The sequence below is a fragment of the Berghia stephanieae genome, chromosome 7 (assembly GCF_034508935.2).
Source record: "Berghia stephanieae isolate SIO BIC M18660-M18661 chromosome 7, UCSD_Bste_1.3, whole genome shotgun sequence".
NCBI classification, from domain to species: Eukaryota; Metazoa; Mollusca; class Gastropoda; order Nudibranchia; family Aeolidiidae; genus Berghia; species Berghia stephanieae.
In genome coordinates, this window is record NC_088366.1 from 36386687 (window position 1) to 36412758 (window position 26072).

At 34.9% G+C, this 26072-nt stretch overlaps 1 protein-coding gene across 3 annotated transcripts in view; it reads right to left on the bottom strand.

Moving 5' to 3' along the window:
* Positions 1 to 1403: 1403 nt before the first annotated feature.
* The window catches only part of LOC144977167 (protein LSM14 homolog B-B-like), a 36753-nt gene continuing 12084 nt past the window's right edge, over positions 1404 to 26072 (bottom strand). Inside the window, exons 3-11 of one of the 3 annotated variants that reach the window (XM_078922043.1) lie at positions 24360 to 24534; positions 22169 to 22261; positions 17353 to 17652; positions 14856 to 15029; positions 12397 to 12553; positions 10092 to 10444; positions 8077 to 8147; positions 3391 to 6636; positions 1404 to 2806 (exon numbers count right to left, since the gene is read on the bottom strand). In XM_078922043.1, coding sequence (XP_078778169.1) covers positions 6613 to 6636; positions 8077 to 8147; positions 10092 to 10444; positions 12397 to 12553; positions 14856 to 15029; positions 17353 to 17652; positions 22169 to 22261; positions 24360 to 24534 — 1347 coding nt within the window. In that variant the 3' untranslated portion in view covers positions 1404 to 2806; positions 3391 to 6612. Of the gene's footprint in view, positions 6637 to 8076; positions 8148 to 10091; positions 10445 to 12396; positions 12554 to 14855; positions 15030 to 17352; positions 17653 to 22168; positions 22262 to 24359; positions 24535 to 26072 lie in introns of all 3 variants that reach the window. The other 2 variants (XM_078922045.1, XM_078922044.1) reach the window with 2 other exon arrangements.

Genomic DNA, 26072 nt, shown 5'->3' on the forward strand with positions numbered 1-26072 from the left:
TCATATCATTCCAAGACAAAGACATGTTGGAAAACAGATATAAGGGGATAGAAGACACAGTATGTACCCCCCTGCCCACTATGGTAGGTCAGGAACCCCACCAAGACCCAAAGAGATAAATCCAACTCAAGCGCATTGAGCATTATCATTATGTAATGATAAAGATGCTCTATATAAATCAAATTTAGTAGTCTCTTCACACATGACCTAAACGAAACAGCCCAATTCCAGGTCAAAGACACAAAGCTGTTTTTTTTAGGTTTTTTTTTAGGGGTTTTACGGCGCTTGCAACACATTAAGGTCATATCAGCGCCAGTAAAAAGGAAGGAAATGGGATAGTAAAAAGTTCTAGAATTACGAATGAAGCACCCAAGAAAAGGTAAGACGAAGGGGAATTAATTCAAATATGAAACATGTAGATTCCAAGAGCACACTATCAAAGAAATTGAGATCACCTAAAAGTCTCACCCAGACACAAGCACAGGTTCCTCCTAAGAGGTTTTGTTTTTAAGGGTTTTACGGCGCTTGCAACACATTAAGGTCATATCAGCGCCAGTAAAAAGGAAGAAAATGGGATAGTAAAAAGTTCTAGAATTACAATTAAAGCACAAAAGAAAAGGTAAGACAAAGGGGAATTGGTTCAAATAGGGAACAGGTGTAGATTCCAAGAGCACACTGTCAAAGTACTTAGTTTGAGATCACCTAAAAATCTCATCCAGACACAAGCACAGGTCCCAACTAAGAGGAATACACTCAAATGTTTACCAATCCTATAATATAATATGTAAACTAAACATAATACAATGCATAACAGAGAGATGATTTACAAGGAAAAAAATATCATCTCCCAAAACTATAACTATACATTCGACTATATCCCTCCCGCCTCCCAGCTAAGGAACTCCGGCAAGGATCAGGACAAAACCAAGTAATCTCATTTAAGACAATGACAGGAAACAATTGAAAAGCAGGTACAGGGGGATAGAAGACACAGTAAGTACCTCCCAGCCCACTATGGGAGCCTACTAAGAGGGATACACTCAAATGTTTACAAATCATATATAATATGTAAACAATACAATAAAGTGCATAACAGAGATTATTTACAAGGAAAAAAATATCATCTCCCAAAACTTTTAACTATACATTTGACTGTTTCCCTCCCAGCTAGGGTATCCGGGCAGGGCCTGGACAAAACCAAGTAGTCTCACTCCAAGATAAAGACAGAAAGCATTTTGGAAAACAAATATAGGGGGATAGAAGACACAGTATGTACCTCCCTGCCCACTGTGGGAGGTCAGGAACCCCACCCAGTAAAGACACAAAGCCACATGCTAAGTACAATAGAGGGAAACTCCATTCAATGCTTTGTCGACTCCTAACAAATGAAACAACAAATAATGCTGAGTTGATAACATGGTTTTTGTTTATTCAGAGGATTTTCCTTCTTCTTTGGATGGAAACAAAAAAATTAAATAATAACAATGCAAAGTCAATATTGCTTTATTACGACTCTGGTTTGGAGGGAGGGGGACTCTTTTTATGGATATAGTAACCCAATTTGTTTTTCCTTGTGACCAGTCTAAACTGCTTCTTAAAAACCTGCTGTACTCTCACCAAAATGTATAATTCTCCCTGTAAAGACCGGATTAAAGTTATATATTGTACATGATTAAATGGGATATTTTTCATAATTCTTGTTTCCTTACAGACAAAAAGGAGGAATCGGTCCTTTTCCAGAAAAGACGAGGAAAAGGATAGTGTGAGAATTATAATATGGCTGGACATACCAGTCTTGGAAATCCCTAGTCAGAGAGATGGTCTCTCCCTCTCTCTCTCTTTTTTTTTTTGTAAACATTAAAAATACAAGACTGTCACCGGGATTTTTTCCCCTTCTTTTCAATGTGGCTTTTGAAGTTCTGGTTAATACAATTCAGATCCAATTAATTTCTGTTAAAAGGTACATTATTTATTTGAGCAGGTAGGATGTCCTCATGGCTTGAAGACACACCCAAAGCAGAAATGTTATTTTGTTTTGAGGGATTTTATATCGAATAATAAGCCGAAAAGAAAAAGCTGGCCACAATTGTAGATGGAAAAGATTAATGTGGTGATCCTAAAAAAATGACTGACTTATAGAGAGTGAGAAGGCCAAAGGCTTGAGTCTGGTTTTCAACATAAATTTTTTCCCCTTGAGCACAACACTTATTGCTCATTGCTGCATTATGGCTGATGCACTCAATATCTACGTTTTTTTTGTTTTTGTTTGTTTTGTTTTGTTTTGTTTTTTTTTTTGGGGGGGGGGGGGGGGGGGGGGAAGAGAGAGAGTTTGAGACAAATCTCCCAATATTATTTATTTTAAAACTATATTAAATTTTAGGGAAATTTTGATTTATTGTTGGTATCCATCGTGTTTGGTATATCTGACACCAAGGCCTTGAACTATATAAAACTTGTACTATAAAGCCCAATAGTTATTTAAAATTTCCTTTGAGACACCCTATCAGTGAAGGTAATAATATTGACAATGGAAAATGAATATCAGTTTAAACCACAAATTCTTATCTCCTGTTAAAACAACAATTAATGTCACAAGCTGTCGGTATCAAGATATCCCAAGCAGAAAATAAACATACAAATACAAAGTCTTCACTCTCACTACTGTCGTGCTTCCATTCATTTGATATATTGGGTGCAAGAAAAATATATGGAAAAAGCATGTCGCTGTTTCAATAGAAAGAAGAAATTGGAAACATTCGAAAATTTATATGCCGCAAGAATAAGATTTTAAAATTACTACTACTTGCTAAGTTTTCTGTTTTGTTTTTTTTTGTTTTTAAGGGTTTTACGGTGCTTGTCCTTAAGGGTTTTGTTTGTTTTTGTTTTTAAGGGTTTTACGGCGCTTGCAACACATTTAAGTTATATCAGCGCCAGTAAAAAGGAAGAAAATGGGATAGTCGAAAGTTCTAGAATTACAATTAAAGCACCCAAGAGAGAGTAAGACAAAGGGGAATTGGGAACAAATAGGGATCAGATGTAGATTCCAAGAGCTATACCATCAATGTACTTAGTCTGATATCACCTATAAGTCTCACCCAGACACAAGCACAAGATCCAACAAAGAGGAATACACTCAAATGCTTACATTTCATTATACATTAAAATAACAAATATAATAATACATAACAGAGAGATGATTTACAAGGAAAAAAATATCATCTCCCAAAACAATAACTATGCATTTGACTGTTTCCCTCCCAGCCAAGGTCGGGACAAAACCAAGCAATCTCCTACCAAGACAAAGACAGAAAGCATGTTGGAAAACAGATATAAGGGGATAGAAGACACGGTAAGTACCTCCCTGCCCACTGTGGAGGTAGGGAACCCCACCCATGCTAAGTTTTCTGAAAATTCATCTATTGGTTAAGAGACAATGCCTATGTAGTTAATATGTATATAAATTTACAAATTAGAATTTGATTCCATTTTCTAATTGACAAGGGTCAAGTTTTAAAAACTAAATTTCCCTAGCAAAGCTGCTGGTGTATCACAAAGTTATTTTCCCTGATAATACTTAAAGATATTAAACCAATAATATCACATCAAAATAAGAGAATTATATCCCAAATTTAGATGTGGCAAATATGCTGTGCGTTTATTAAAGCAATTATAGTATTACTTTTTCAACATATCTTCTTTTTAAAAAAAGAGTATACATAAATTTTAATTAATGAGTTTTGACTTTCTTAACTTTTTCGTTTTAACATATTTTCTCACGCTGATATATATCAGATGATGGAGTACCTACCACCAATAAGGAGTGATACTTACTTCCACAGTCCTCCGAAAGCCCAGAATTTGTTTTGTTTTGTTTTTAAGGGTTTTACAGCGCTTGCAACACATTAAGGTCATAGCAGCGCCGGTCAAAAGGAAGAAAATGAGATAGTAAAAAGTTCTAGAATTACAATTAAAGCACCCAAGAAAAGGCAAGACAAAGGGGAATTGGTTCAAATAGGAAATAGATGTAGATTCCAAGAGCACACTATCAAAGTACTTAGTTTGAGATCACCAAAAAGTCAACCAGACACAAGCACAGGCCCCTACTAAGAGGAATACACTCATATGTTTACAAATCATATATAATATGTAAACAAAACATAATACAGTGCATAACAGAGATGATTTACAAGGGAAAAAATATCATCTCCCAAAACTATCTATACATTTCACTGTTTCCCTCTCAGCAAGGGCATCCGGCCAGGGCCAGGACAAAACCAAGTAATCTCATTCTAAGATAAAGACAGAAAGCATGTTGGAAAGAAAATAACGGGGGATAGAGGACACAGTAAGGGCCTCCCTGCGCACTATGCGAGAAGGCCTAGAATAAGATGTAAACAAATTCAAACTATCATAAGAAAACATGTCACATAATACACAGAAAAGATTAAAGAACTATTGTCTCAAATATAAACCCTTTAGAATTCAACATCCCAAAAAATAAACTGACAAAATGCTACAAACACAAATCATAACCAGGAATATCTTTTTTTCTTTCGTCTCTATTCTTCAACTTTCTCGACTCAATATAAATGGAAATCATTTGCTTTTGGAGTCAAATATTAACTTTCTATATTAAAAAGTACTCTACATTAAAAAGAAAGAGTACTGAAAAATATAATCACACATATGAGATTGGGGTGGAACGATCATTAAATGACTTAACCCCAAAAAACAAACATGGATATTAACCCATCCCAAATAAGCGTTTTGGGTTTTTTCAAACAATTGAATAAGTAGAGTAGCATGCTTGAGTGTTAATAATAACAATGGAAAGTAACATGGTTCTAAAGTCATGACGTCACTTCCTGATTTGATTTTTTAAAAGCAACTGTGGTTATAGTAAAGACCATCGCTTGATTGCTTCTGTTAAGTGTAGAACTGGCATGGCCTGTGCTAGGCAGGTGTGACATCGTTTTTTTGTCCCTATCAAAGACTCCAGCACTAAAATTAGTTCCATATCACATTTTATGAGTTTTCAGCCAATCAGTGATAAACTTAAAGCATTAGCACCACTCACCAATCATTTTCATGATTAACATAATCCAGGTCCTCTTAGGGTGGTAAACGATTGAGTCTATTGTACTTTCAGAATAAAGAGCAATCTGATTGGAATGAAAGCCTAATCATCACACCTGCCAACATCACCAATGATAAATGTAATTCTTAACCTTTTCTGTACACTATAAATCATGCCTCAATAAGCTTCAATAGCATGTCATGTAGGGTAATTAAGACATATATAAAATTACAAATTAGAATTTGATGCTATTGTCTAATTGACAAAGGTATACTTTTAAAAATGAAATATCCCTTGCAACGTTGGGATTTATCGCAAATTTTTATTTACTGGATAATACTTAAAGACAGTAAACCATAAACTGCTAGATAAATATAGAAAACAGAGACTGCAGATTCATACAAGATCCTTCAGTCTGTGTCCAATAATTGAGCGGCCAGGTGACAAAACCTTTTACTTTTAAAAGGTGGCCAGACTTTCTATCAGAAACAGATTAAAACTTAAAAGGCAATTAATCATCAAAAAAGTTTTCATAAAAAAGAAAAATCAAATGAGTTCCATTTTTTCCAATCAAATCAGATGCTTGGTCCATTATTGCCCAGTAGCATATATCAAAATCGGTGCAATTTGATTTTCCAATCAAATTACCAAAAACAGTATGTTACATTAATATCATGGTATATATTGACAATGTTGGTAGGCCTAACTTACATCCTGGTATTAAACAATGGGGGCGTGATGACAAAGAGATAATTTCCCATTCACACATAAATACTCCATGGTTCAGAGTCCCAGCCATTTTACTCCCAAAAGCTTTCATTCAATTTTTTTAAAAAGAGCCAACTGCCTTGATAACACTTACTAAATTGACTGCTTCAGGCATCAAGGCAGTTGTCCAATTATACCACAATATCACAATCCACAACATGGATCTCTTAAGCTCAGAGTCAATCTTTCAAAATTATTACACATTCTCTATGTACACATAAGTATTCAAATCATAATATATATTATACATAACAAAGGAAATGAATTATACACATGATGCAAAAAGTAGTAGAAAAAATAACATCTACAATTAAATTTAATTATTTGTTTTTAATTTTTAAAAAAAACAAAAAAAAACAAATGTGAACACCTGCTCTTTTATAAGCCATACTGAGGTCCAAGAAGCGCTTACTAGAAAATTGGCTGCTTCAGGCTCTTGGCCTCCACCAATCTGTCTTGTAAAAAAAAATCCAAAGAAAGACACCTCAAAGCGAACAACACATTTCAGTCACAATTGGTTCCCCTAAAAAGAAATTTTATTCAGGAAACCAACTATATTCCTCACAAACATTCCAACGTGGTGATCCACCACTTTTTTACTTTCCATGAAAGCTGCTGCCTGAAAAAAAACGAGAAAATATCCTCCATTTGTTTTCCATTGGAAAGCCTTGCTCTGGTGCTTGAGGGCTTCTAAGGTATATTCATCCACTCTCCATTCAATAATAGGGTTGAAATGATATATCCTTGTTCATTTGCTCTGAAATTGGCTAGGACTGCACCTCAACTCTTTGCTGTTGAGAAAAAAATAAATGTTTATGATTTCCTGATACTTTTTAGAATATCGGTAAAATATATGAACTCTAAAGGAAAGGCTTGAATAAGTGACACAGTGTCATTAAAAAAAATAAATTTAAACGGGTATTACAGTGCTAAGTAATTTCCATACAAATAAAGAGGAAGATGGGATGGTCAAAATATTTTAGAAATGATTCTAGATGCACTTAAAATTAAAAGCACTTAAGAAACAGTAAAGCAAAATTTTCAAGTGAAGAACAGAGGTAGATATAATAAGCAATCTATCCTTTGGTCTAATCTGAGACCCCCATAAGGCCCACAGATATAGACACGGAATTTCTGCCAAGAGGTTTAAACTCAGGTTCTTGGCATTTTCTTCTATTTTTTTAACGACATAATAAAATGCTGTCGAACATGTTGGAATTTGTAAATTAGAGGTGAAATTCTTTTAAAAGTGAGAGCGCTTAAATTTCTAGGCCAAGCAGGAAAAGTGCAAGGCCTATCAGAAACAGCAAAAGAAGTCGGCCTAAAAAATAATTTTTTTAAAATTTAAGACAACAGAATTAGTAGTCAACAACAAATACTATGGACAATACCTGGAAATATCACACATTTTATATTTTGGTAGTAGAATTAGGGAAACAGGAGAACGTGTAAAAATGTTAAAGCAAAAATTACAAAATAAAATCATAACAAACAACTCTCAGGATTGAGAATTTTTGTTAAGTTGAGGCCTAAACAAAGTGGTTATCGGTGAATGGCAGAGCTTGTCATGAATAAAAAGCCTCTTCAGGAGGAGGTAGAAATGGGTTAACCAAACAAATGAGCAGCAGTCACCTGTCAATATCTTAGAATGAAACCCGCAAGGATTTTTACAAAATTTGTTTACACAAATTTTCCTAACAAATACAGTGGAATCCAGATAAAATCAATAGCAAAAAAACAGAAAGATTGGTAGACATTATCCAGTACCAATGTAACACACTTAAGACGTCATGCAAATTATATTATAATATTATCAACTTCAGCTAAGCTTCCAATAGAATGTTAATACAATATATGGTTAAATCTGGCATCCAAAATTTGTAAATGTCAATTCAATATTAATGGTGTTAGTTGTAGGTTTGCAGTTACTCTAGTCTATAAGTCTGTTTGAATTCAACATAAAAGCATCTCCACTACAGCCTACTGAATGGATTCAAATGCTTAGAAAGATTAAATTATTTTTTAAAATATAACTGTCATAGATTGATAATGTCAAATCATACTGGATACAACGATATAGTAGCAGCTATGCAAGTTGATCATCAAGCTCAAAATAATGTTTGAGTGCCAAAGTTCACAAGGTCTGCCTACAGACGTGTTGAAAATTACAAAATTTTTCCTTCAAGCCAACTGGAACCACTGATAAAAGAAAAATATAAAAGTAAACTTACAGGTCCATCCATTCTCCTTCTATCTCCATAATCCCAATCATGACGTCTTCCGCGGCCACCACCTCGATTGCCTGTTGGATCAATCATAATTTTTATTTTCACATCTATTTTTGGGTGGAAGGGGGAAGACAATTCATTAATTCAACTTAATAAAATTACTATAAAAAGTCATCAAAGATAAAGAAAAGGATATTGGTCAATTTCAAATTAAACTGTTGCCATGCAATTATAGTTTCTGTCCACTAACCAAAAATAAAAGTACAATCCAAAGGGTGAGTGAGGGCTCACATTATGGTATTGATTCAGTTAAAAACATATGTTGCTTAGTTACAAAGAAATCTAAAAAAAAAAAATTTTTTTTTTTAAAAGAGAGACGACATGGGTTTGTTTCAACTCCCATCCCACAAAAAGGGTTTTAGTCTCTATTGTCTTCTGGCACTTTTCTACTCATATATATTTAGTGCTGATGGTGACAAAAAGTGAAAAAGGAGGAACATTTGAACAATTGCCTATGAGCCCCATTTTTATTGCATTAACCCGCATTTTTACACAAATTAAGACAATAAATCATAATTGATCACATCAATTCTACCACTGCCAATACATTGATTGGTGTGGGGGAATGTAATTTTTTTAAAGGAGGAAAATACTCCTTTGACTCCAAAATTTTGGATTTCTACAGATCTGAGGAAAACCATCAGCAACGATTATTATATTGACTTAACATAATAGTGTTGATTGTATAACATTCCTCTCCCAGCCAGGTGGAAGGTGCTGTAACTGTCAAGTCCCGGCTTCCACTCCCATCACCAAAAAAAGGTTTTAGTTCTCTATATTCTTTTGATACATTTCTTCTAACTTCACTTCTTATTATTCAAGAAATCTACACTTAACTTTTTTAAAATTCGAAATCATACACAATACTTGTTCTGGAGTATTACACTCAATAGATCTATCCAACTGATGAAAAATAGATATTTTTATGAACAGTATTTTAGCATGAAACTTCTAAATGCAGGATTTAAAAATCTGTAAAATGAATCAAGGACTTCCCACATGGACAGTTTCATTCCCCTGACATCCACCAAAGACCTCAGAAAATTCTCATTTTACACCAGAACCATCACCGATTGGAAAATTCATCGCAAAGAAGTTGAATGGCACAGATTTAGATTTATTTACAGAGCCTCTAGATCACTGATGAATTTTCAACCTAACGTTATTGTTCATGTCAAAATCTTCCAAGAATGAAGGTGGACATTAAAGGAAGATTCAGATTCAGACAGAAGGCAAGTAAAAAACAGTTATAAGGTATTGAAAACACAACCTTTCCCACAATAGGAGGTCAAAAGACCCCACCCAGCCTCCAAAAGTTCTAAGGAAACTTTTTTGAAGGTGAGATCAGACTTTGGTTTTATACTCGTGTTTATTAGTATTAGGGATTTTACCGTGCTTAAGACACTTTTAGGTCATTTTCAACAACAATCTGTCGACGATTTGTTAAACAAGATTAGAACCACTTCAGGGGCAATCTCATGATACCAAAAAGACGTTCGACAGAATGTTGTGGTCAATCATGTCGAACTCAGTCCAACATACATATATTGTTCACCTCATTTTTGTCAGCATTTAAAATCAAATCATTTACTACCCTTAACAGCGCCAATTCAGTGCTATGATTTTCCCTACAAGCTGATTGGAATGCTCATTTAGATGTAAAGTTAATTGGTGAAGAACTGCTTTTTCCAGGCTTTTGGAAATAAAGGGAAGATTTGAAACAGGTCTCTAGTTTTTAAAATCGTTGTGGTCTAAAACGGGTTTCTTTAAAAGTGGGGTAATCAGAGCCGTCTTAAAACAAGATACTAGTCTGCAGTGACTGATTAATTATTTCAGTTATTGATGGAATAAGCTCATCAATACGAGAGTATAAAAACGATGTTGAAAGGGGATCTAGCTCACTAGATTTATTTGGAGCATTCATAATTAGAATCTTTATAAATGTACTCAACACTCACCATAATATCCACCTTCTCTATTACCGTATCCACCCTCTCTATTGCCGTATCCACCCTCTCTATTGCCATATCCACCGTCTCTGCCACCGCCACCACTGTGATGATATCCACCGCCATCTCTACCACCACCTCCACCATGATATCCACCTTCTCTATGGCCATATCCACCCTCCCTGCCTCCACCAAAGCCACCATCTCTATTCCCACCACCTCTTCCTCTTCCTCCTCTCCATCCACCTCTCTGGTTACCGCCACGCCAACCTCCACGCCCTCTGAAGTTGCGACGATAGTTTTCAGATATCCCAAATGTTTCACTATTCAGCTTGCGCTCCTCTCTCCAGGTAACCCGTTGCCTGAAGACAGAAAAAAAAAAAATATGGCTAACAAAATCACGCGAACAATGCAAATAATAATATATTTTTTTAAAAGAGAGAGATGTTTTTGTTTTTAAGGGTTTTACAGCGCTTGCAACACATTTAGGTCATATCAGCGCCAGTAAAAAGGAAGAAAATGGGATAGTAAAAAGTTCTAGAATTACAAATAAAGCACCAAGAGAAAGTAAGACATAGGGGAACTGGGAACAAATAGGGATCAGATGTAGATTTCATGAGCACACTATCAAAGTACTTAGTTTGAGACCACCTATAAGTCTCATCCGGACACAAGCACAAAATCCAACAAAGAGGAATACACTCAAATGTTTACATTATAAATTCAAAATAAAAATATAATAATACATAACAGAGTGATGATTTACAAGGAAACAAATATCATATCCCAAAACAATAACTATGCATTTGACTGTTTCCCTCCCAGCTAGGACTCCGGCCAGGGCCAGGACAAAACCAAATAAACATCAATCCAAGACGAAGACAGAAAGCACGTTGGAAAACAGATATGAGGGGATAGAAGACACAGTATGTACCCCCTGCCCACTATGGGAGGTCAGGAACCCCACCCAGAGAGAGAGAGAGAGAGGAGAGGAGAGAGAGAGAGAGAGAGATAGAGAAGAGAGAGAGAGGAGAAGAGAGTAGAGAGAGAGAGAGATAGAGAGAGAGAGATAGAGAGAGAGATGAGAGAGTGAGAGAGAGGAGAGAGAGAGAGAGAGAGGAGAGAGAGAGAGAGAGAGAGAGAGAGAAGAGAGAGAGAGGAGAGAGAGAGAGAGAGAGAGAGAGAGAGAGGAGAGAGAGAGAGAGAGAGAGAGAGAGAGAGAGAGAGAGAGAGAGAGAGAGAGAGAGAGAGGGAGAGAGAGAGAGAGAGAGAAAGAGAGAGAGAGGCATACTTACAGCAAATATGTTATCTGTTGTGGAAAGTACATATAATTCTGAGACGTTTGATACTGCATTAATACGTACAAAAGATACGTATCTTTGAACTTTTGATTTTTTTGGTCGAATTTCAAAAGGGCCAAAACCCCATTTTCAAACCCCACTAATGGCATAGATTGTAATCACAAACAACTCAAATTTCTTGAACTTACACTACACAACAGTGACAAATCACCCAATTTCTTTCAAGACTGTGATTGCATTAAAAAGTGATAAATTATTGCAATAAAAATGCAAAAAATCCAAGTTGCGCAATATTTGTAGATACTTTTATAGATTCAATTTTGCAAATTTGGAAATTAGGGAAATCAAGGATAACAGAAAGTATCTGGAATAACTTCAGAAAAATGGAAAGCTGGCAGACCTGCTTAACCTATTGTTTTTATTTTTGTTTTTAAGGCTTTAGGGTACTTGCTACATATTAAGGTCATATCACTGCCAGTAAAAAGGAAGAAAATGGGAAAGTAAAAAGTTATAGAATTACAATTAAAACACCCAAGAAAAGGTAAGTCAAAGGGGAATTTTTTCAAATAGGAAACAGATGTAGATTCCAAGAGCACACTACCAGTGTACTTGGTTGGAGATCACCTAAAAGTCTCATCCAGACACAAGTACAGGTCCCAACTAAGAGGGATACCCTCAAATGTTTACAAATCATATATAATATGTAAACAAAAATAATACAGTGCATAAGAGAGATGATTTAAAAGAAAAAATATCATCTCCCATAACTAACTATTCACGTGACTGTTTCCCTCCCAGCTAGGATATCCGGCCAGGGCCAGGATAAAACCAAGTAATCTCATCCCAAGACAAAGACAGAGAGCAAGTTGGAAAACATATAAGGGTAAAGAAGACACATATTAAGTACCTCCCTGCCCACTATGGGAGGTCAGGAACCCACCAAGCTGCTTATATTAGCCCATTCACCAACTTTCAAAACATAAAAAAGGAGTTACTAAATACATGACACTAACCCTTTGCTTTTCTCAGTTGCTTCACAACTAATATTGTCAAAAAATGATTTCTTCCTATCATAATACACAGTCTGGCTCTCATCCTCCTCTTCCTCCCCGTCATCTTCTTCAATTTCAGGATCATCATCTGTCTTGTCACCATTCATAGACTTATCACCTGAAAACAATTTTGAAAAAAATTTATTCTTAAGTTTATAATGGACATTGAAAAAGTCGACAGTGATAATATCAAATAAAAATAAGCTGTCTTTCACATCTCCAAAGTTTGTATAGCCAAAAATATGCCATATTCTGTAGTAGTGTACAACTGTCTTGTGCCCTTACTAAGATTCTTATCACAATTTACATTATTGCTAACAGATGCATCAAACCAATCACTGGTAGATTGACATTAATCCTATTATCAGGCCTGTAAATGGTTGGTGAAAAAATTGTCGGAACTTTTTAAACACGCGAAAATAGACACAACAGGACAAAAATATGGACACAACACATATATGACACGTCAATTGACTAGTCAAATCATGTCACTTTCCCCTACTTATTTATAATGAGGTCCTTATTTTATGGTACCAAAAAAAAATCCCGATTATTTGAAGGCCCAGGTCTGAGTTAGTTGTAAAATGAAAAGAAGAGAACAATTCCTACCCTTTTGAAGGATGTGTATCTCGTGCTTGACACGGGAAGCTGCGTATCTTCGCTCCTGTTTGTGTTAAATGTTTACGCTGACTCTTTCGTTTATTTGGATTAATTCTTATAGAAGAAGAAGAAGAAGAAGAAGAAGAAGAAGAAGAAGAAGAGAAGAAGAAGAAGAAGAAGAAGAAGAAGAAGAAGAAGAAGAGAAGAAGAAAAGAAGAAGAAGAAGAAGAGAAGAAGAAAAGAAGAAAAGAAGAAGAAAGAAGAAGAAAGAAGAAAAGAAGAAGAAGAAAAAAAGAAGAAAAAAAAAAAGAAAAAGAAGAAGAAGAAGAAGAAGAAGAAGAAAAAGAAGAAGAAGAAGAAGAAGAAGAAGAAGAAGAAGAAGAAGAAGAAGAAGAAGAAGAAGAAGAAGAAGAAGAAGAAGAAGAAGAAGAAGAGAGAAGAAGAGGAGAAGAAGAAGAAGAAGAAGAAGAAGAAGAAGAAGAAGAAGAAGAAGAAGAAGAAGAAGAAGAGAAGAAGAAGAAGAAGAAAGAAGAAGAAGAAGAAGAAGAAGAAGAAGAAGAAGAAGAAGAAGAAGAAGAAGAAGAAGAAGAAGAAGAAGAAGAAGAAGAAGAAGAAGAAGAAGAAGAAGAAGAAGAAGAGAAGAAGAAGAGAAGAAGAAGAAGAAGAAGAAGAAGAAGAAGAAGAAGAAGAAGAAGAAGAAGAAGAAGAAGAAGAAGAAGAAGAAGAAGAAGAGAAGAAGAAGAAGAAGAAGAAGAGAAGAAGAAGAAGAAGAAGAAGAAGAAAGAAGAAGAAGAAGAAGAAGAAGAAGAAGAAGAAGAAGAAGAGAAGATAAAGAAGAAGAAGAGAGAAAGAAGAAGAAGAATGAAGGAAACGAATATATATTTCAAGAAAATAATTATTCGCTTTTTTTTTTTCCGTCCAATATGGACGGTACAAAAATATAGAGATAAAATATGAGACCGGGATATGCAGTGTGTCGGTAGCGAAATAGAGAGAACTTCAGTCGGTTGGAACTTTGTGATGGTTATTTACTGACTAGGTGTGTGTGTGATGTGTGTGTGTGAAACGCTCGCGACTTCGCGCCTCTCGCTGGCTGTGGCACAGTAGCCAGGCAGTGAATACATCCACGTCTTGCGGAGGCATGATAATATTATAGCTAACTGATAGACAGCAAGTTTTGTTTTGTCTTTGATGCGACAAATAAAAAGTTTTTTTGTTTTGTTTTTTTTTTTTAAGTCGGCATTTGAAACGGAATAAAATCTCTAATTTTTTCAAGGAACGAAATAAAAGTTTTTTATTTTCTTTTTTATTGGTTCCGTTCTTTGACGTTGCGCATTTTTTTTTTTACTATTACTATTTTTATTTTTTTTAAAATATTAGCACTTATAGAGCAAAATCGTACTGTCGGAAATCCGACAAATAGACGGAAGATTTACAGGCCTGTATTATTTTTTTTCTATAACTAATAGATTCAATGCTTTTGAGGCAACCAATTTGAGATTAATAAAACTTTTATTGTGCAACACAATATTTGCATTGCAAATGATGGAAACCATATTGAAGATTTTATTTGAATATAGGTAAGGATGAAATATTGTTTTTACTCATTTTTAGCAATGAATCTAGACTTTATAAACACTTTATGTACTGAGTCTGAGCAACTGGAATCATTCAATATAAAAGGGATCAATAAAACAGAAACAAATTAAAGAAAACGTGGTCAATTATTATGAAAAAAAAAAAAAAAAAAAAAAAAAAATTAATCCTTAGACCAGAAATATGTTCTTCTTAAGCTTAATTAAAATAAATAAAATACTCACTTAGGCTTAAATTCTTCAACTCTTTCTCAATGTGATCTTTATCAAATTGGGCATTGGATGTTTCAAAATCAAAGTCAGTGTCAAACTTCAATGGTTCTGAAGAGCGACCACCACGACCTCGGTGCCTGGGATGACCCTGACCTCTTACTGTACCACCTTCCCTCATCTGCTGGCCTGAAAAAGAGTCAAAGTACAGTTCTTATAAATGGGTCAGAAAAGTTTCAGTCTAACATGCATAATCTATCGCCCAAAAGTATGCATACATCAACAGAATTTCTGACAATCAACTCCCAGCAGAAAGTCGCTCCATATGCTACTCATACCACTCACCAATTGAACAAGACTGCCAAGTTCAGAAAGTCAAAATGAGAGACATTTTGGGGCAGAATGAGGGACAGATTAATAGCACAAACATACACACACACACACACACTGCCAAAATTAAATAGGGACAGTAGCCGACAACACACAATAATACTACTAATTGAATGTTGTTTAAAATATATCTCACGTATTGGAGGCATCATATAATAATACCTTGGTCATTGACCTCCTAAAATATAATATCAACTACATACACTTTGAAGGAGCTATTCAGACACAAAATGTCTATTGATTGACCATAGAGGATGATATGACAGTCATATTATCCTAATACTAATAGCTATCAACAACTGGGCTGAAATGTTGGATATGAGGCAGTGATGCCGGACAGCAGTCCCAAATGCGAAACTGTCCTGCATGATGTCAGACACTTGGCAGCCCCGCAATTGTATCAAAAGCCCAAGAAATATGACTGCTGCATGACAACTATTAACTCTGTACCTATATGTTCTAAGGCAAAGAATAATGAACAACTTTCTCCCAATGATTTCTAGCTAAAGTGCATATTCTGTTTCTCTAAAATACAATACAAAGGACAAGTTTGAAATAAAAACACCATACTCAAAACAGACCTCGACAATAAATAGGCCGGTAAATGAGCTCTACAAAAAATGAAATTTTTCAACAAACGAAGACATGGGTTTCAAAATAAAAGAGTACAGATAAGAGAGGAAAGTTACAATAGACAATTTGATTAAAATGGAGTTATTACTAAATGTAGGTGCATTGATGCTATAGGTGGGAATTGAAAATCATGGTTTCAGAGGGAAAAGTGGATCCATGAAAACCCTTTTAAAAACTTTAAGGATGGACAGGGGGTGCATATAGTAAGTAACACTCATGATTCACAACAAAAACCACTGTTTTCACTGATATCATCAACATAATAAATGGTATAACGGATTTTTTAAAAAAATTAATAAAAAAATAATTAAATTAAAAGATTTTTTTAAAAAGAGACAGAAAAGAAAAAGAAAGTAACGAAAAGAGAAAGTGAAGATTGTATTGTGGTGGTGAATTTATGGTTTGTTGCTGGTGGTAGTAGTGATAGTAATTATGATGATGTGGTGGCGTTTGTAGTAGTGGTAGTAGTAATGAGCATCATGATGATAAGGATACTAGTGATCATAATAACAGTGACAATTGATTTCATTATCATTCATAAATAATGTGGTGGTGGCTTTAGTAATGTTAGTAAAGATGATGTGTTGGTGGTATAATAGTAGTAGCATTAGTAGTGGTAGTAGTAGTAGTAATAGTAGTAGTATTAGTAGTACTAGTAGTAGTAGTAGTAGTAGTAGTAGTAGTAGTAGTAGTAGTAGTAGTAGTAGTAGTAGTAGTAGTAGTAGTAGTAGTGTAGTAGTAGTTAGTAGTAGTAGTAGTAGTCGTCGTCAGTCGTCGTCGTCGTCGTAGTAGTAGTAGTAGTAGTAGTAGTAGTGCAACTGAGCACAGGTGTCAAAATATGACACAAGAAGTGATCAGCGGAAAACTATAATCATCATCACTGAAAATAGGTTTTAAGCGGGACCTTGATTTCATTTCAGAGGGTAACCGCTAAATAGCGGGGAAATTCACACCTATGGATGTAGAAGTAGATGGAATGCCAAACTATAAACTAATTTCGACTGCAAAAATGTAAAGAAAAGCCCTCTTCCAGTAACTTTCATTTCGTATAACCGCAGTATAACTATATTAGCCTAATAATTTTGTAGAGGCATATAAATAGCACAGACTTCCCTCTCGACTTGGAGTCACTGGCTCAATCTTAAGAATCAACGAACACTTGCACATCAACAGATGCAACTGCTAAAAAATAGCAGTTGTAGTGGAGCATCCGGCTGTTCTTATAGCTAGTTCTCTTCATTTGTTTTTGTTTGAGGGGAGGGGGGACTGAAGAAGGTGAATAGATTATTACCCAATTCTGGTAGATCAGAACTTCTGAATATAGAGGATTAACAGGTCTGATATTATTACATTTTCACCAATGCAAGGATAGGCTACTCAACAATCCTTATTTTTTTTTTTAAAGATGACTCATGGGAGGGGGGCAGAATGGAAATGCAGTTAGCATCAGAAACATTCTATTATAGCTGAGAATTTAACATTGACCTACCCCTGTTGCTGCCTCTCCCTCTAACAAATGACGACATGGCACCTCTTCCTTCATTAGGACGTCCCTCATTACTGCGGTTATCAACACGATGACCACCTCTCATCCCACCACGTGGATATTCCCTATGCTGGTGGTGGTGATGGTGGGGATGATGATGATTTTGCTGATTATGATAGCTGTGATTTTGGGACTTCTGACTGCTGTCATTGCTGGACTTTTCTGGACTTCTTGGTTGTACCTGGACACCCTGGTCAGAGGTTGGAGACTTGCGGCTTAATGGAGGAGTTGAGGTTTGAGAACCTGCAAGAAAAAAAGTTTTTAAAATTTTGTCTTAGTTTATAAGTATAATAACCACCAAAAAACTTACCTGCCAATAGTTTAAAACAATCCTTTGATCTTTACATTGATAAATTTGTCTATGGAATACTTGTTTTGTTTTGTTTTTAAGGGTTTTACGGCGCTTACAACACATTTAGGTTATATCAGCGCCAGTAAAAAGGAAGAAAATGGGATAGTAAAAAGTTCTAGAATTACAATTAAAGCACTCAAGAAAAAGTAAGACAAAGGGGAATTGAGAACAAATAGGGATCAGATGTAGATTCCAAGAGCATACCACCAATGTACTTAGTTTGAAATCACCTACAAGTCTCATCCAGACACAAGCACAAAATCCAACAAAGAGGAACACACTCAAATGCTTACATTATACATTCAAAATAAAAATAATAATACATAACAGAGAGATGATTTACAAGGAAAAAAATATCATCTCCCAAAATAATAACTATGCATTTGACTGTTTCCCTCCGGCCAGAGCCAGGACAAAACCAAGTAATCTCATTCCAAGACAAAGACAGAAAGCATGTTGGAAAACAGATATAAGGGAATAGAAGACAGTATGTACCTCCCTGCCCGCTATGGGAGTATGGAATACAGTAGAATTACTTTAAACCGAAATTTTGGGGACCTTCTAAACCATTTCGGTTTAAAGACATTTTGGTTTAAAGCAAGCTCCCGTTTTGCAATGTTTTTCAAGGGTAGTAACTATTTAAGGAATTTGCTCATTTAATCGCATCATGGGTTTCCCGTTAAATGGAGTTGTTGAATAAATGCCGTCTTCGTAACCATTAACATTTTTTTTTCTTTGGGTGTGTTTTCAAAATATTTTTGGGGGTTTTCGTTTTCAAATCAAAATAGTTGATAGAGTTGAGTTCGGGATGCCGTGTATTTTACATTATATCTCCGTCTTGATCAACTTTTTTTCACAGTGCTTTCTTTTAGACATCTTTTAGTAAAATGCAAAGCTAAAATAAGATCGAAAGTTCTTGTGCGATAATTGATAATGAATGATGCGCAGCTACTCAGAGGTGAAGTGAAGTAGAAATGAAAAGTGAAAAGGCGTGTAAGTGTCTAAGCTGTCTACTACACATCTCTCTTTGTTGAAAAGCCATTAGGTTCAAAGGCCTAATTACATCGACCCCCCCCCCCCCCCCTCACACACACACACACACACACACATATTTAAACAAAGTGGAAATGAAATGGCATGTCAATTGTCGTGTTGAAAATCCAGTCAGTTCCAAAGCATCAACACAAGAGCGAGAACATCTCGCTTGCGTGATTCTACACCCCAACTCCCCCTCTTTCCTCATTTTTCGCCTGCTAGTCACCCGCTGTCTTCCTTTTCCAGTCTGTGCGATTGTGGTGTTGGCCAAGCCCAAGTGCAGTGATCAGTGACATCTATAGAGTATATGAAGTCCTAGGCAGTGATTGAAGTGTTTACCTAACCCCCACCCCCCATCACCCTCATCTTATACTTACGCTCTTTGTTTAATATCGCCGGGCATTATTACGTGTGGCCTCCTTCCCGAATTTTTGAAGAAAAATAGAGAGAGAAAAAGGGAAGGTGCTCTCAATTTGTTTCGGTTTAAAGAAAGTCCTGCTTAGAAGTATTTCGGTTCATCGTAAGAATTAGTACAAAGATAATGAAGAAACTAGTACAATTTATTAAATTCTTTGCGGTTTAAGGTATTTTTCGGTTTAGCTTCTTTCGGTTTAAAGTAATTTTACTGTACTTATTAACACTAACAAAATTGACAGCTCAAAATGGTCAAATTTTGTGTCTTTCCCAAAAGACTTCCTAAGTGAAACTTGATTTTGCAAAAGGCATTAAAATTAAGTGGCTCTCAACTGAAAAATCAGATGAGTGTGATTAGTCAAAATCTCAATCATCCTTAATCTAAGGGAAGGATTGGCAGTGAATATAGAAGGTCAATGGCAAAATTGTCACCAATATTTTCATTTTAACGACACTTAACAAATAGCAAAACTAATGCATGATGAATGTCAAAAAATCTTATGAAAAAACAATTATGACTTTAAAATGTTTCGGATTCGAGTCTCATAAAAAAAGGTACAATCTGAGAGAAAAAGCATACAATTTTACAAAGGTGAATAAAACATACATGTATGATTTTGGGGCAACCTGTATTGTTGGTGCCCTTTATTGACATGACTATGACCCTTACTTCTGTTTACACCTTTGATTACAAATTAAATGCATGCTTCAAGGTTTTTCATGGTTACTTTGTAGTAAAGCGAGATACCTTTTCCAAAAACAATATATATTAATATTAGAAGATTCAGAAAGCCAGAATCTTCGACAAGCACACTACCAATTTAGAATACAGTCTAAAACCAAAAATGAAAAAGAAATGGAACAAGAAAACAGAAATAGGTTGCAAGCGTTATAGCACTCCATTAATCATCATATTAAATTTTCACCCTACAAAACCTATATATCTGTTGTGATTTCAGCGAGGAGATGTTTGATTTTAGGTCATAAACGGAGCTTGGTACGCTCCAAATTCATTCCAGCCCCAGGAAAGGACTGCGCGCGGAGCCATTTTCAAGAGAAGACAACTCCAAAGGTTGTTGAAGATTATTTTCATTTTCTTTCAAATAATTGTAATCTGGGCTAAAAGTTGTACCGGATTACCAAATTTGAGACGTTTAGCTTGATTAATAAAAAGGAAATACCCCACAAGAATGGACCAGTGAGCAAATTTGATTTTGACAAGTTTTGAGACAAAATTGTACAAAATTAAAATATTTGGTTTTGTTCATGTCTCATAACTCAAAAGTATTTTCAATTGAGAAAAGTTTGAGAAAAATCGAAAGGGACATGGCTCCAAATTTTGGAAAATTTGATCCACTTGACATGGAATGACCCCAATCTCATTCTGCTTTTATCAAAAGAGCGTTTGATTTATCCTGAACAAAAATGGTTAGTAACATTATAGAAATTGTTCTCATCAACATGTGGAAAATATTTTAATTAAATCAATTCATTGCCGAATAATTTTGAAGCATATCAATTTTTTAATTTTAAATTTATGGAAAATAGAAAAAAAACTTGCAAAAATGTCAGACTTTGATTTTCATTTGCTACTAGATACAGCATGCATTGTGATATGATTTTCTCACCAGAAAGAAGCAGCAATAAAGCGGTGGATGATTGTAAAAAATATTTGAAAGAGGGAGTTAATTCCATGGTATCAAACCTTCCAAACCACAATTACTCAGGGGTAATACCTGTGGTTGTTGGGTCTCCAAGAACCTACCCACGTATATAGAAAAGATAGAAAAGGAAGATATAGTGGATTGCTCAGAGGACTTAGAATCATGGGTGAAAGTTACTCAATGATATTAATCCTGCAAAGGCAGGTGCTCAGAAAAAAAAATCCTGCAACTACCAATAAGAGGAAAAAACAGAAGTGTGGTTAATTATTATTATACAGTGCCGGTTTTTTCATTTCGAATTCCGGCCAGACAAAAAAAAAACGGCGAGACCTCTTTTTCAAAAAAAAAATCCGGCCATACCGGATTTTTCCGGCGAACTTTCACCCATGCTTAGAATTTAGTACAAGCACTCAATAAGTAATTAAAGGAGGGTGGAGATTGGGAGACAAAAAAGTCGGATCAAAATATATGTAATGATCCTGTCTACAAGGGAAAAAAAGCTCTGAAGGAAGAAAGGGAGAAGAATAGAAAAAAAGAAGTTCATTAGGATGAGACAAAATATATTCCCCATCAGAATTATATAACGATTTTTGAACTCCAAGCTGGAATTGGTCATCAATCAACCACTACTACAAAATCTAAATAAATCTTCTATGTTTGATTCAAGAATGAGAGCTCAGAAATTTGCTCAAGATGACAGTTTCCGATAAACCCTAGAATTTTTTTTTTTAATATGATAAATGTAGCAAAACAATCAAGACGAGTGTGATATGAATGTAAAATGGATCTGGTCATGATAAGTTTTTAAGAGAGTAACAATATCATATGACATTGAAATTGATAACATTAAAATGAGATAATTGACAATGAAATTTTGATATACCAAGGATAAACATCCCCCCCCCCCCCCCCCATTTCCCAAAAAAAACAACATAAATTAACTAAAATAACAATATAAACCATTAACATTGCGAGAGATTAGTGGCAAAAAGAAGATTAGAAATTAACCTCACCTCAATCATAACAGTAACAACCAGTGCGGGAAAAGATCATTACTACTAAAGAGGAAGTAATCTGTAGTACTAAATTGAAGCAAATGCCCATGTAATGTAAGAAAAAAAGTGAGTGTATTGTGATATATAATCAACGTAAAGTATGTATTTGTGTGTAAATTGAAAGCTACAAGCCAGCAAAGGGTAGACAGATTAAGCGCCTGTACTATTTTCTTAAGCATGAATAATGCTGATTGGTTTTACAAAGCTCTGGCAATAAATATGTGTGCATGTCTATTCACCGGAAATGGGTCTTGTACCAATAGCTGCTACTGCTACAGATCCATGGATGTTTTGCTCTGGTGATCGTTCAACAAACTCCTCCTGACTTCCTCCTACACGATAAGGAATGGATTAAAAACTGTCACATCTTTCACACACACACACACACACCAAAAAAAACCCCAGCAGTGATTGCAAAGATTATGGAATTAGCAAAAGAGGGGGGATAGTAATAGGAATATCTAACCATATTACTTACGATAGACTATATTAACTGTAAAGAGTAGCTTCCCTTATTTTTTTTTCTTAGTAAATCGGTTCAGCAGAAACAGGAGTTTATGTCATGCCTTGACTTATTGATAACTTTTAAAAAATAAGGCTTAAATTGCAGGTGAGATATTAAATGTGAGAGAATCCTTTTGCAAAATGTTCATCAATTATCCAGGCCTGTAAATGGTTGGTGAAAAATTTGTCGGAACTTTTCAAACACGCGAAAATAGACCAACAGGACAAAAATATGGATTAATCAATAAACACAACACAGGTATAACATGTCAATTGACTAGTCAAATCTCGTCACTTTCCGCAACTCATCTATAATGAGGCCCTTATTTTATGGTACCAAAGAAAAAAATCCCAAGTATTTGAGAGAGTACACACATTTCTAGGCCCAGGCCCGAGTTAGAAGAATATATATTTCGAAGAAAAATAATTATTTCGCATTATTTTTTTCTGATCAACATTTAGGCTGAACCAAAGAATCCATAAGAAGGAGAAAAGAGAAACAGAGAAATGCATGTGTGTTGGTAGCAAAATAGAGAGAAACGGCCGGGTCTGCTAGATGCGTGTTAGACGTTTCGCGCGAACTTGCCGCAACCCTCTCTCGCTGCATGTGGCACAGTAGGCAGGCAGTTAATACATCCACGTCTAGCGGGGTGTGTAAGTGGCATGATAATATAGCTAACTGATAGCTGGTCTAGTCTTTGATGCGACAAATAAAAAATTTCTTTTTTTTTTTAAAGTTGGCGTTCGAAGTGGAATAAAATCTGATTTTTTTCGAGGAGCGATATAAAACTATTTTATTTTATTTTTTGTTGGTTCTGTTCTTTGATGTTACGAATATTATTTGTACTATTATTTTTTTATTTTTTTTTAATATTAGCACTTAACAGAATATATAGAGCAAAATCATACTGTCAGAAATCCGACAATAGTCGGAAGATTTACAGGCCTGATTATCTCAATTTATTTTCATCTCAAAATTGATTCAAAATGTATTCAAAATCAATTACTAACTTTCCGGAAAGGGGAAAATAATTTAAATGGCTTGTAATCAAAATTTACTAATTTCAAGTAAACATATAAGTAATAATGACATTGTAAAAGTAAAATATGGGTAAAAAGTGTGAAATACTCCATAATGAAGAAAAACAGTTTTTACTATGGCCTTATCTTTGAAATAAGAAACAGGCAAAATCAGACTAAAAACTATATGAAAAAAAAAGTTATTTCTACATGCAAAAAAAAAAAAAAAAAAGCAACAACAAAAAAATCATAAATAAAGAATTAAAACATACATAAACAGGCACCAACAAAATTGTCCATGTAAATGAGGAAAAATCCAAATTTGAAAAAACAAATATGTATCAATTTAAAATTTGATGATTTTCACCCCTATTTATGAGATGTCACTTTCAGACTGATGCAGTATAATTTAAACATATATCAATTTCTGACCAAAATTACCACATTTTCATCAATAATCATTTTATCTGCACATTAAATTTTGAATCAATAGAGCAGAAATATCAGAATTTGACCAAATTCAAGATTTTAAAAATCTGTATACACCAGTAAAATATGCATTAATTGACGGTCGGTTAATATTGCTGACAGTCTCATTGACTTATGCAACAGGTGCCTGTGGTAAGAGAATTCTAAATGCGAAGATGGTAATTTGAAACTGATTTTGTCAGCCACTGTAAAATTTATGGGTCAAATTTTGTTCAAAAGTTTGAGTTAGAGAAGAGTAATGTTTTAGAAAATGAAATTCATTACCATATCTTTTCCCAATGTTACAAAGTATCAAGGTTTGTTTATTTTGCGAAACAACATCAGCAAATATTTTCTTTTTGTCTACTGCTGTAAAAAAGAAGCGATCCTTATCCATGCAACACAAATTTTTTAATGAAAACATATGAGTACAATTACCAGACTGCCCATGGTGAGGGGGTGGGTATCCCGGTGCTGGTTGCCCTGCCTGGCCACTAAAGAAAGGTTGTGGATTGAAGGGCTGGTAACCACTTGAACCACCTGCTTGGAAGCCTTGGCCTTGTTGACCGTGAGGGAAGGCTGCCCCTGCAGGGCCTGGAGGAGGCTGGGATGACTGGTAAAGGAGAGTAATAATAAAGTAACAGTTTTAAGAATATTAACAGACCTGCCAACCTCTTGCCGACTCTACAAACCCCAAAAGTGGAATCAGACAGTCATAAATGAGTAATTTTGTAATGTTGTCAATGGCAGAAAGGAAGAATGAAAATCTAATGATTCCACAAAAGCAGAGGAGTTGGCAGGCATGGTAATGAATAAAGGAGAGGGTGATTGAAAAATACATGTGAGTGCGAAGATATGTCTACAAAATTTGTAAAAGAGATTTTCATTAACAAGTTACGAGACAACAGTCAAGTGGGTTAAACTAAAATTAAAAAGCAAATGTCAGGGACGGTAATCAATTAGCTTATTGACATTTTAAAATTAACCAAAAACCAAGTCAATCATCCAATCTTAGTGCAGGCCTGCCAATCCTTCACATTCCATTTCTAGTTAATTGACAAAATTGCGATTTGGTGTTGCTTGTGACACGAGTAAAATAATGGTGTCACTGTCAAAAGTCACACTCAAATGCTTTAATTCCCATGTATATTTCTATTTTTTAAGTCTTTGGTTTTTTAAATATTATGAAATTCCATATTTAACTGTAGTTAGCACACTTGTTTGACTGAAATTAATGATATATTATTGGTGAAATTGCAATTTGATATTGCTTGTGACATAAATGGTGTCACTGGTCAAGGATCACAAGTGACACCATATCCTTAAAATTTATGCTTCGTTCACATTATTGCCCAAGATTTTATTCCATAAGTTTCTAAATATTGCTGGTCATAAGCCCATGCAATATTACTGTTGTTAATGTACATTTATATTTATGAAATAATATATTTGCATTCCGTTGTTGGTGACTGATATTTTCTCCAAAAGTTGGTAACATTTTTGTATTATAATTGTTGTTGATTGTGTCTTTTTGTTTATATCTCACTAAATAAAGTTTTATGCTGGACAAAAATCATTTGGTTATTGAGTTTTTTGGCCTCAGTCACCGGTCACATGTGAAACCAGTAACATGTAGGTGTTGACGTTATTGTGCTGTGTTAGACCATATTGTTATCTAAAGGGCCTTTGATTTATGAAGTACAGAGTTTTGGCTTCACATTTCGATGCATGAATGGACTATTATGTCACTTTTATTTTGAGACAAAAACTGACATCTCAGATACACTTAAAATTATTCTTACTTAACCAGATTCTACAAAAAGAAAACTGAATCCAAATATGTGACCCTCCGCCTCGAAGCGGTATTAAGTCGGGATTTGGAAAACGAAGAAAACCGGTTTTAAAGTGGAAATGGTCAAAATTATCAAATTTCAGTTTTTGGTTGTTTCAGAAACTACAATCATTTTTCTACATGAAAACATAATAATTCAACATAAATATTGAAGATAAGTTATATAAATTTCAAGTTTAAAAATGCAACTATCAGTGACACATTCAAAACGAGAGTTGACTTTCTCTCAGAGAGCCACCCTTTCCAAGGCTTAGTAATACCGAGTCTTTTTCTCCGCCAATAAGATGTAAGATATCACA